We start from the raw sequence: 12,646 nt of genomic DNA, 5'->3' as shown, positions 1-12,646 counted from the left end.
GGCATGAAAAAAAAGGAGACAATGTTTTCAAGTTGTAAAATTTACTTACCCATGGATCCAAGCCTCTCTATTTTACTCTGTGGATCAAATTATTTGAATCCTGTGGCTTGCTATGTGTTGTTAAGGCATGAAATGGGAAATAAGTGTTCAGACTTTACCAGTTACCAAAGTAATTACCAAAAACGGGGAGCAGGGAATAACAGAAACAGCAGGCAGAATGAATATTACTGCAGTATATTGACTTCCTATTCGAAAAGGAGACAAGCAAAGGAAGACTCCTCCAGAGGCTTTTGGACATTACCTGTGGAATATGAGGAGGCATTTTTCTCTGCTTTTTTTTAAAGGAGGTGGATGTTATGAGCACAAGCCCATCCCTGTCTAACCCTTTACCCTCCCTTTTCTCTAAGCCTCCATCTCTACTAACCAAATTCCAGCAGATTATTAGAAACTGCATCAACTCTGGAAGCTCTGGACAGGGGTCTTTGCCCAGTGACCTGGCAGCATAGAAATAAGAGCAGCCTTCCAGGTAGTGATCAAACAACTGGACCTTTAGAAACAGACAGGACCTTAGAAGTAACTATGTCCACATTGCCTGTTTTCAGAGCATGAATTGAAGTACAGAGAGAGAACCCTCATTGCCTTGTATTAGGTGACCATCGCCCCCTTGTAGTCAAACAGAAATCAGGCCAGTTCCTTTCAGGCCATCACTCAAAGCTCACAGAATCTTTTCTCCTACTTCAGACCAGATCATACAAAAATCACTCCAAAATAATCAAGCTTTATATAAGAAATTTCTAGGAAAAGAAGATTCTAGCACCTTCTTTGGTAGTATGTAAGCCTATCAGCCCTTTATGAATTTGCATAAAATTTTGCAAAACAATGTTGCCAATGTTTGCAGAACATTTGTAAAAAGTGTTGCCCCTCTAAAATTTTTGTTTATTTTGAATTTTACTATTATCACTTTCCTGACAACCCACGCTTACAGAGACCTCAAAAGCATAAATATTGCCATTCAGTATTGGTCTTCAGGCAATATTGGTTCTTGTTCTTAGAATTCAAACTGATGTTCACACATAGGTTTCTCAAAAGGAAATATACAGGTGTTAGGCTCACTATTACCCACGTTTTAAATTTGGAAAATTGTTACAAGACTAAAAATAGGCACAAATTCATAGACCCACTATGATTGTTGTTCAGTAGCATCGCAATAAACCTTTTGGGGATTTTTCTGAAACCTGGTACTTGAGCATTACAAACCATAAAGGGCATGGAGTTCAGCCCCTTTTACTGGCAAGAAAACTGAGGGCTTGAGGGAAAGTAGATGATTTGTGAAGGATGGACAGAGTCCAGAGCAACTGACTCGCAGCCAGCTTCACAGTGCCAAGGAAAATAGCACAGATGAGGTGAGCCTCCTCTGGAGGTCATCCGTGTAGGAGCCATATGCACAGGAGATGAGGCTGACCCAGATGTGCCCAGAGAAGCTCTGGGGCTCTTCTACTCTTGAAATAATAGCCTCGCCTAACCGTCCAGTAAGAGCCAGACAATACAGAAAGTGCAGTCTTGTTAACCTGCCCAAAATAATGGAGAAAAAGTGTTGCACAGGTAATGTTTTTAGATTCAGTTTAATGTTTATGGAAAGGACAATACATAAAAAGTTACTACCTTAAAATAAATCTTTCTCTAAGTTCCCTTTTAAAGAAGTCAGACAATTGGTCTTTCTTGATAACCAGAGGATATCTGGGGATTTCCCACCCAGGAGTGACTCATAAACTGTAACTAGTTAGTTGTTACTGAGAACATAATACTGAAGAACCCCAAACTGAGGCTTGATCCCAAATACATTAATTTCAGTGTTTTACTTATTCACATTTTTGACCAAAAAAAAAAAAAAATTGAATGCCTACCATACACCAGGCATTGGGAATACAAAGATAAATAAAACAATTAAAAATATGAAGTTATAGGTTTGATGGCAGGATACAGTGAGCCACCTGTAATCCTGCCCTTTCAAGTGATTGCTGTTGACCATAGGAAAGCTGATAAGGATAACTGAAAACCTACCTTCAGTTAATAAAACTACATAAGCTAATTTCCTAGAGATAATGATATCTTCATATACTATGAATTTCCCAATTCTGCTGTATAATCCCACCTGAACTTTACTTAGTAGACCTCAGAATCACGTGGACAGCTCATAAAGTGCGTAGAGTCTCATACTCGAAGCAGGATAGGGTCCAGACCTTTGCATTGTCACCAAGTTCCTCAGATGGTTCAGGTGCCACAAAGTTGGAAAACCACCACTATTATGAACCACTTCTGTGAAGTGGCAGGAATCTCACACAGCATCCTGGATGGATCCTCCATTAAAGACAAACCCCAAAGTGGACAAAGCCCTCAGGCCCCTCCAAAATGTATCTAAGAATGCAGTGTGCCAGGCTTCCAACACGGTGTGGTACCCCTGCCATTCATGGTATAGAGCACACTTCTGCATAAGGTAACTAAACCAGACAGTGAGACTTGATCATTTGTACCCCTTGGAACTCACTGTGAGCTCAGAATTTCCCACAAACAGAACTAATTCTTCCTTGACCTAACAAAATAAGGATTTTCCTCAGACCCTATAGAGCTCCCTTTTGAAGTAGAAACCAGTAATGAGCAGATAATAATAAAAACGCTTGTTTTTGCATCTATATGTACAACATTAAACTTATACCATAGCTCTAGGTCCTTAAGAAGCACCATTCTCTGAAAGAAAATATGAAAAACCTCTTTAATTCTGAGAAAATAAATATTCTGTTGATAAAACTTCTCTTATTTCACCCCTCTTTCTCTTTAAACACAGGGGATGTTCATAAAGGACTTTGTCATGACATCCATCTTGCTGTCCTTTTATTGAAAAGGTGTCAATTTTTTAAAAAGTTTAATAGAAGTTTTGTATAAAGGATATTTGAGCTCTCAGCATATTTCACCTGATGCAGTCCCTGGTAATCACAATTGTCTTCTGGAAGGAGTCTTCATTCAGTGAGTGTGAAGAAATAAATGATCAGCAAGAGGACAGTAACAGGCCTGGGTCAGAGGCAGAGCAGCGAGGGGGTCCAGGGGGAGTATCTGGGGGACATAGTTCCTAGTGGCTGGGAGTGGTAGAATTTGCCATATCTAGCCTTGTGTTTCTTTCTGCTACACTGGTGTTTTTTTCTCCCCAGCTGAAGACTTGAATAAATATTTTGATTTTCTGTTATTGCCGACGATTACTGCATCTTCTTATTTAACTTATGTCTTCTTTCCAAGCGAGAATATCCAGGTTTCGGTTGGATCTATTTTAAGGTGAATTGATTAACCAGAATAATAATACATTCATATGTTTCTTTTTAAATTATTATTATTATTTTACTGTAAAATAGTTACAGAACACATGGAATAGAATCCCTAGTAAACCATGCTGTCTTTTGGATGTGTCTGTTTGTTCCATTCTTCCGTGATAGGGGAACCTGCCCCCAGACTACAGAATCAGCCTGATAGACATCGGCCTGGTGATCGAGTACCTGATGGGAGGGGCTTATCGCTGCAACTACACGCGAAAGCGCTTCCGGACGCTCTACCACAATCTCTTTGGCCCCAAGAGGGTGAGGCTGGCAGCAAATTCCATTTCCTGGACTCTGGGGAGGACTAGTGTGCAGTAGATTTGGAGTGTGGCTGCTTTGTCATCTCCAAGGGGGAGATCAGATGACAAGGCAATTGCCCTGCCTCTTCTTCCCTCTGCCATCAAATCTGTTTAAAAAAGAAAAAAAGGAATATACTGGGTGTTACACTTCTTTCTTTTCCTCACTAGATCCAATTCAAACCAGAAACTGGCATTGAAAGTGATCCTTTTTTAGCTTTTCTACATGCTATGAATTGAGATGACATGCTCAACTTCTAAATAAGTCATTTTGTATATTAAAAAAGTAATTTTTCTCATTTAAAAAAAGTGAAACTTGGGCTTCCCTGGTGGTGCAGTGGTTGAGAGTCTGCCTGCCGATGCAGGGGACACGGGTTCGTGCCCCGGTCCGGGAAGATCCCACATGCCGCAGAGCGGCTGGGCCCGTGAGCCATGGCCGCTGAGCCTGTGCGTCCGGAGCCTGTGCTCCGCAACGGGAGAGGCCACAACAGAGAGAGGCCCGTGTACCGCAAAAAAAAAAAAAAAAAAAAAGTGAACCTTAATGATCAGAGAATAGTAATTATATTCAAATAATCTTATTATCTACCACATCACTTTTCAAGGTTTTTGCTCTTGGGATCTATTTATAAAAAATTATTGAGGACCCCCCCAAAGCTTTTTATCTATATGAGTTCCATCTGGTTCTATAATTTGCTGAGTTGCCTTCTCTTCCGTCTTGGTCTGTGCCTGTTTTGCACATCCCCAGCATCACCAGTGGTGCTACCGTGTGTGCTTACACTTTCCATGCCATGAGTGCCTTTTGCCGCCAGCACATGCCCCTCTGGTCCCACTCACCCTTGCTCTACTGGACAGCAGCAAAGAGAGATAGCCAGCATGAAGCATCTCAACATATAGTATTTCTGAATAATATCCCAAGTCTCCAGATAATAGAGGTCTTTCAGAGGTTTGGGAAACATCTCATAGTTTGACTGAATGTCTCATTGTTCACTCAAGTGCTTGATGTCATGGAGAGGTCGGCCTAGCGGGATGGTTTTAGGATGATGGAAGAAATCTTGGTCCACAAAAGAGATTATAAACCTGCAGGCTCTACCTTTGGGCAATCTCATTATGCCTCTCCAGTTTCCTAATTTTCTGTAATTCACCAAAATCACTAAATCCCTAATTCTCTTAGAATTTCTATAAAGAGTTCCCCTGTGGTGTTTTATTTAGTGAAATGAATACATGCTGTATGGTACAATAGATTTGTTCCATTACCTGTTTAAGATACATTAGGATTCTTTTCTTACCTCTATAAAGAAATCTAACTATGTGCATAACATTTTTTTTAACAGCCCAAAGCCTTGAAACTGCTGGGAATGGAGGTAAGTGTTTGCTCAAATTATTAGTGTCAATTGTTTATTCTCTTTATTACACATTTCAAAATATATACATATAAGGTCATTCCAGTGGTAGGGCTTAGTACATGATTCTAAAATAAGGAGGTGAAATTTTTTCCAGTGTTGAGGGGGCAGGTCACGGTAGCTTTGAAAATTCTATCTTGGGGTTATATTAGCATTGCAAACAAAAAAATAAATCCTATTTTAAATACTGACTTGAAAACCAAGAAAGCATATAAATTCCAGTAAGTGAAATGTATTCATGGATGTTTACAAATGGCAACAGATCCAAAGACCAGAAACTCTTCACAAATGCATCTAATGAAGTATTCAGAAACTCAAGATAGATTATCTGTCTCCCATCTTCTGTTCATGTGGTTATTATCGTATATCCAATTGCAAGTACAGGATGTCCTTGTCCTTTCAGTGGAAAGGGTAGTGCTGTCCATCATGAGGTACAAATAACCCTACTTGTAGAGGAAAAGAATGGACAAAAGTTAAAAAGAAAAAGGCCCATTAAAAAATACTGTTCTAAAATTAAAGTATAACACTGACATGTTCCCATAGGACTGTGCTTATGCATTTATTATAACTTGTTTTAAAGTTAGGCATTCAGGGCCTTGTGAGTTCTTTTAGAATAGAAGCTAGGAAAAAGACAGTTCATTTTTTCTGTATCTATTCCAGAGCTGGGCCAGTAGAAGACATACAAGAACTATTTACTGAATTGAGTGGATTCATTTCTAACTCCATCTCTGTGTTTTTTCCCTAAAATTACAGGATGATGTTCCCTTGAGGCGAGGAAGAAAGACAACCAAGAAGCGTGAAGAAGAGGTGGACATTGACTTGGATGACCCTGAGATCAACCACTTCCCTTTCCCTTTTCATGAGCTGATGGTGTGGGCCGTCCTGATGAAGCGGCAGAAGATGGCCCTGTTCTTCTGGCAGCACGGCGAGGAGGCCATGGCCAAGGCCTTGGTGGCCTGTAAGCTCTGCAAAGCCATGGCCCACGAGGCTTCCGAGAACGACATGGTTGATGACATCTCCCAGGAGCTGAACCACAACTCCAGGTTGGACGGCCTAGCAAATGGCATGGTCAGGGGAGGAGAAGGGAAGGTGGTCCCCAGATACAGGTTTTTTGAGCTGTCCAATACTTCAAGGGGAGACAGAATCAACCCAATGGTGCACACAGAGGGCGGACACAAACAGTTAACATCTACAGTGCACAGTGCTAGATACAGAGGTACATACAGATACATAGATTTCATTTCATCCTCTCAACTGCCTCAAGAGGTGGGTCCCTTATGATGCATACTTTACACCTGAAGAAAATGAGACTCAGAGAATTTAAGTAACCTGTCCAAGATCACACACTTGTGGTTGACAAGGCCCAGCTCTGAACTGAGGTCTGTCACATTTAAGAAGATATACTGCACTCTGAGTTTTGGGTCTGCCTTCCACATCCATGTGCCTTGAACTGGGGGCCTTGAGTGCAGGGATTGTGCTTCATTTGACTTACACCCCCAGTTCTAAACATGGTATCTGGCACACAGTAGATGCTTAATGGGTGTTGGCTGAATGAATGAATGAACAGACTAGACCCCATAAGGAACAACTAGACCACTCAGCAACCACCCTTTGTGGCTTGGCCAGTGGGTCCCCACTTTCATCATCTAAGTCTCCAAGATGGCCAAAAGACAGTTCCTCACATTCTCTCATTCAGGGACTTTGGCCAACTGGCCGTGGAGCTCCTAGACCAGTCCTACAAGCAGGATGAGCAGCTGGCCATGAAACTGCTGACGTATGAGCTGAAGAACTGGAGCAACGCCACATGCCTGCAGCTCGCAGTAGCTGCCAAGCACCGTGACTTCATCGCACACACATGCAGCCAGATGTTGCTCACGGACATGTGGATGGGTCGGCTCCGGATGCGCAAGAACTCAGGCCTCAAGGTCAGTGAGTCCAGAAGGCCCTGTTGGCTATGAGGGCCAGAGGGCTGGTGGGAGCTTTCCAAGCCAAATCTGCAGTGGTAGTGGGCATTCTTTTAACTCAGGAGGGTGGTTCTAAGCCCCAACTGTGCATCAGAATCTTCTGTATAATGGGTTGTTTTTTTTGAATACAGAGACGAGGGCCTACCCCAAGTTCTGCTAAATCAGAACCTTTAGAGATGGCATGCCTAGACAGTAATATTCTCAGAAGATCCAAGGTGATGGTCACACAGAGGTACCATAGGAGGTATCATTTGCTCTGTCACAAGCCATGCTGCACCAGGAGACACTTACTTAGGCAACCTTTCATCTCCATGTGAGCCTGAACGCCTTGGCCCCTCCTTGGCACCATAAAGAGACATTGGCTCTTATCATCTGTACTTTAGAAAATTTTTAAATGAAATAAAAATGAGATAGATTTATATGTAAAGATGTTGCTAAATAATCCTGATCTGTTCTTCATTGAAGGAAAACAAGTTGCAGACCAATTTCTGAGTCCATTTCTTTGGTTTTTTTAAAGCATGTACCTGTATAGTTCTATTTGTACAACTTCATCTTTTTATTAAAAAAATAGAAAGGATACACAGTAAATTGTTTGTAGTGGTTATCCCTGGGGTTGAAAGTATAAGAAATAGGATAATAAATGGCTTTTGATTTTTTGTTTTCTTCAGTGTTTTACAAGCAAAACATTAAACTGAGAGAATTTTTTAAAAGACCAAAAAAATGGGAAGGGAAGATGGAAAGAATGTTTTAAAATGCTTTATCTGTTTAGAGTCTGTGGCTGTTACAACTGAAGCCAGCCAGGCTTATACTTACCTAGAACTACCTGCTCTAGGTAACTCTGAGGTCAGCCCAAATCAAAAGGGCCACCAGACCAGAGCAATCTGCTGAGGCCACCCTGATTGAACCAGCAACCCTCCCCCACTCCACCCTTTCTGTGGGCTCTTGGCCCAGGGTCACAGAAGGGTTCCATGAAGTGGGTCATGGGCCTTCCATCACTACACTGCAAACAATGCCAAGCCTGGCTCTCAGCTCTGAGGACAGGGTGTCATGTCCCCTGAAGACTGCCAGGCATGCCACCTGAGCGTTCCCAGGCCTGCCAGGCACCCTTAGTCAGGGTCACCACTCTCCCCTTTCCCTTAGCTGCTCTCAAGTCCCTGGGCACTCGAGCACAGACTGTCCCTGCCTCATTACTTGAGAATCATTTTTACTTATCCTTCATGGCCTCTCTTAGCCCCTCACCTTGGTATACTTTCTTCAGGGAGGGTTGTATTCAGAAGCCTTGTACACAGAACCATTTTAGGACTGAGGAAAGAGGTGAGAGAAGATTTAGGAAACACAAATCAGATGTCAGTATTATCATTCAGAAACTTGGTCCCTGGAAATAGAGAATGAAATTATTGCCCTCTCATGAGAAAAGCCAGTGAATTTAGTGTCATCACGTGGAGATTTAAGCATGTGGTTTATAATGAGAGAAATACAGTGCTGAGCCTCCTGGGGCATTTGTGCAGAGGGCTTCTCATAGTGATACAGAGCCCACGTGCGGGGGGTTCTGTTGGATAGTAGCAAATGCTGGGGGATGCTCTAAAATGAATACAGTTTTCCTACATGGACTTCCTCAAGGTCAGCTTAGGACAGTATTTTTTACAGAGATAACCAGATGACACATAATCAATTCCACTTGGCATATTAATAAATAAATGCCAATGGACATAAGTATGAACTGATTTCACAAAGTGCCATCAAGTGACTAAATGGGAATCTGAATTTTTTCCCATTTTTGCCTTAGGTAGAATCTTTTTCCTCTTTTTCCCTCATGCAAAGTAGGTGTTAATTGGATAAGATTTATTTGGGTAAGATGCTCTGTTTCTCCAAGATCAGACTGAGCTACTGTGAGTTAACAGTTAACAGTTCCCAGTCATGTGGGCAGAAGTGACCCTCTTAGCATGGATCTTCTTTGTTATTCAGGTCCCCACTGTGGGCACACCCAACACTCATACACCCTCACATCACACACACACAGACCCCACCCCCCAGGCTCTCTGATTCTAAGCAACCACCCTTATCTGAATCCTTTAAATGTGATTATTATTATTATCATTATTATTACTTTAGGTAATTCTGGGAATTCTACTTCCTCCTTCAATTCTCAGCTTGGAGTTCAAGAACAAAGATGACATGCCCTATATGACTCAGGCCCAGGAAATTCACCTCCAAGAGAAGGAGCAAGAAGAACCAGAGAAGCCCACGAAGGAAAAAGACGAAGAGGACATGGAACTGACAGTAAGAAAAAAAACTATTCAGTTATTGTCAGAGGGGAGAACCCCTAATCCACCTCTCCCATGGATATGGCTTAAGATTTAATAACTGTTGAGGTCAGCCTCCCACCAGGTACTTTCATTTAAGTATTGAGACCAAGTTATTACAAAAGTGTCCTCTTGGGGACTTCCCTGGCGGTCCAGTGGTTAAGACTCTGTGCTTCCAATGCAGGGGCAAGGGTTTGATCCCTGGTCGGGGAACTAATAAGGTCCCACATGCCGCATGGTGCAGCCAAGAAAAAATAAGTGTCCTTTCTGTGCACAAGTAACATAACTAAAGGGACTGATTCTAATCCTTCATCCAGGTAAGTGGCACTCAACAACCCAATGAAATTCAGAAGCAAGACACCCTGAATTTTCCAAACAGGCGATACTTTATAAACAACAGGTGATGTGGCAGTCTTAGCACACGAAAAAGGAAAGGGAATCTGATTTGGGAGCAGCTGGCTCCACTGAGCTGGAGCCGTTGTGCTGATCAGAAGCTAAGCCTTTATCTGTCTTCGAGGTCAGGCTCACAAATACAGCACTAATTGAATTTTGGGGTTTGTATGGAAGGCTCTTATTAGCTCTTCCTGGTATAATTATAGAGCATGGATGGTTTGTTCTGTAGGGGGAATGGGGCAGCTGGGCATGGGACAGCTTCCTGCAACCCCTGCTGGAGCAGCATGACTACCACTGGATTGTATCCAAAGTCTAAAAACATCACATGCTATTAAAGGGACAAACAAGGCTTCAGAGCTTTGGAGACATAAGGCAACAGCTCCACAGGACTTCCTAGATAGCCCCCACCCTCCCCACCACCCTGACCAATTACTGTGACGAGCCAGAAGAAGCTGTTTGGGGAAAAAACAAAAATTGGTTTTGCTCAGGTGACAAAAGGGCTTGGCATTATTATCCTAAGTGGGACCACCCTGCGAATTGATTTTCCTCCAGATAAACACTATTTCCTTCAGTAGGTCCTTCCTAAAGATCTATTTGCAGGCACATTCCCAGACCCAAGTACAACAGAGGCTATGCATCGGACCACTCTTTGGATTGATTAATCATTCACTGCTTTTGACTCACTGAGTTCAAGTCCTATGTTTGCTGTCAGTTTCAGGATCCTTATATAAATTAGTGGAGGAGTCTGCTTTCCTCTATGACAGGATCAAATGGCTGTCTTGCCTAAAGAACTTACCATAATTTTTGCCTCTGAACCCCTTCAAGGATAGGAAATGATATCTTGATCATTAGCAGAAACGTTGGTAGTAGTAATACCAAATCTTTATTGAATGCTTCAGCAGAGGGGTAAAGAGTGTGCGCTCTGGAGCCAGAATCCTGCCCTGTCACCTACTCACTGTGGGACCTTGGGCACAGTTTCTTAACCTCTAACATGGGAATAATGACATTATTATTATTACTAGCTCACAGGTACATGTAAACTATGTAACAAGTGTACATGTAACTAATGTAGACTGGTGCCTAGCATATGGTAGAGGTTTGCTAATATTGCTATAATGGTGCTAAATGCTTAACCATATACTTACTCATGGAATCCTCACAACAAGCCCACAAGGTAGGTACTATTGTTATACCATTTTATAGATGAGGAAGCTGAGACTCAAGAGAGGTTAAATGGTCCAAGGTTACCCACCTAATTAGTTGCAAAGCCAGGATTAGAACCCAGGCATGCAGACTCCACTGGCCATGCTTTTACCTGATAAAGCTAAGGGATGCAAAGAATTTCTTCCTAGTCTCAAATGTAGGAGTTCAGCTGGTTTGGTCCACCACGTAGTAGAAAGAATCCAGTAGGGATGCATGGGCCTCCTGTGTCAAGTATGACATGGCCTTGACATTGGTGTACATCCTAGGAAGGCTCAAAGAAGGAACCTAGGAAAGTAGCCAGAAGCTAAAGCAGTATGTTTCTGGTGGGTCTGAAGGAAGGTAACAAAAGAGGCAGCTGCCTGTCCTGCTCAGTCCAGAGTTTTGAGGATCTGATCTTTCAAGAAGCCACAATAAAAGATGCATCTCTAGACTAAGAGCAGTCTACTTCCCAAATAGCCCCTGCCATTGTCTACTGAGAACCCAAGTAGAAGACATCACAACAGCATTACTGCCTGCGCTGAGTCTCCACAGGCTGAAACAGCAGGGAGAAGGAAAGGAAGGAAAGGACTTATGGGCTGGCAAAGTCAGGGTTGGACAGCACTTGTTTTTAAGGTGGCACTTTCTTTGACCCTAATGACAAATTCTGTTACTGCTGGACCACTGGTCTCAGCTCACCCCAGACAGGATTGGAGAATACAGCTTGTTGACAACTCCACTCCCTTCATAGCATTGATATTTGAGCTTCTGTGTTAAACCAATATATCCTCTCTTGGAATGGAACCTTTTCCCTTGGCTCTTCCAAAATTATACATGAAATATCAGCCTAAGTTTGCTTCACTTTAGTAGCCTTTAATAGCTTAGCTCACCTCAAAGGATCTTTCCCAGACTTGACATCTGTGTCTAGCCAGCAAAGATTCTGAAATCCATATCGTGTAGTCATGTCTGTATTTGACCCTGTTACAATCTGCTTTAAGAAATGTAGGCTAAGGAAATGTTTGACTACTGGGAAAAGAAATCAACAAAATCAGCAAGTTACGCTGCTTAAGCTGGAATTAATGAAATGTCGAAAATGCTTTACTTAAACCATGAAAGACAAGCCTCTTAAAAATGCACTCACTTTGAAATATTTTTGAACAATAAAGGCAAAATAGATTGATCTGTTTTTCACTTTGTTTTACCTGCCTTGCTAGGTAAGTGTCTTGAATTTTTCCTAATAAAGCAACACATCCACGGACCCAGGGCATTGTTACAACTCTGTTGGGAAAGCCACCGTCCCTAGAGGTTACCCCAAGATGCCATTCTCCAATTTGCCTAAAACCCTCCAAGCTGCCTTTACTCTCATCTAATTGTGTACCCAAATGGTCTTGTATTATTGAGCATATAAATAAGCAGAATAGAAGTAGGATAATTATGTTACATATATTATAAATTATAGAAGAGAAATATCATGTAACTTCAGAGTTTCCTGAGGTCGATGATCGATATGTATAGAACCCTATTGCTGTCTAGTGTGCTATATCCATCACAAAGATTGACTCAGCTCACTGATCAAAATAAATTCTTAGATGGGCCATAGTATGGAATCTTACCTATTCATTAGTTCAAGGTACTTTTCCAGCCAGAGAGTCCATAAAGGAACGGATGTTACCCTTTCCTGAAATCCTATGGTTACAGGTAAATCATTTGTTGATTGTTACATATTTGAGTAAAGTGGATATTTGAGGC

General features: G+C 42.0%; 1 protein-coding gene across 14 annotated transcripts in view; it reads left to right on the top strand.

Moving 5' to 3' along the window:
• TRPM3 (transient receptor potential cation channel subfamily M member 3) overlaps positions 1–12,646 on the top strand; it is a 787,839-nt gene that overhangs the window by 700,822 nt on the left and 74,371 nt on the right. For 5 of the 14 annotated variants that reach the window (XM_065879762.1, XM_065879761.1, XM_065879752.1 and 2 more), the window contains 6 exons: positions 3,289–3,324; positions 3,483–3,623; positions 4,990–5,019; positions 5,812–6,101; positions 6,755–6,983; positions 9,135–9,302. In XM_065879762.1, the coding sequence (XP_065735834.1) occupies positions 3,289–3,324; positions 3,483–3,623; positions 4,990–5,019; positions 5,812–6,101; positions 6,755–6,983; positions 9,135–9,302 (894 nt within the window). The remainder of the gene's footprint in view (positions 1–3,288; positions 3,325–3,482; positions 3,624–4,989; positions 5,020–5,811; positions 6,102–6,754; positions 6,984–9,134; positions 9,303–12,646) is intronic. The other 9 variants (XM_065879756.1, XM_065879758.1, XM_065879750.1 and 6 more) reach the window with 3 other exon arrangements.

The sequence above is a fragment of the Phocoena phocoena genome, chromosome 6, assembly GCF_963924675.1.
Source record: "Phocoena phocoena chromosome 6, mPhoPho1.1, whole genome shotgun sequence".
Lineage (NCBI taxonomy): Eukaryota > Metazoa > Chordata > Mammalia > Artiodactyla > Phocoenidae > Phocoena > Phocoena phocoena.
The sequence above is the reverse complement of the archived record's forward strand: the minus strand, read 5'-3'. Positions and strand labels throughout refer to the sequence as shown.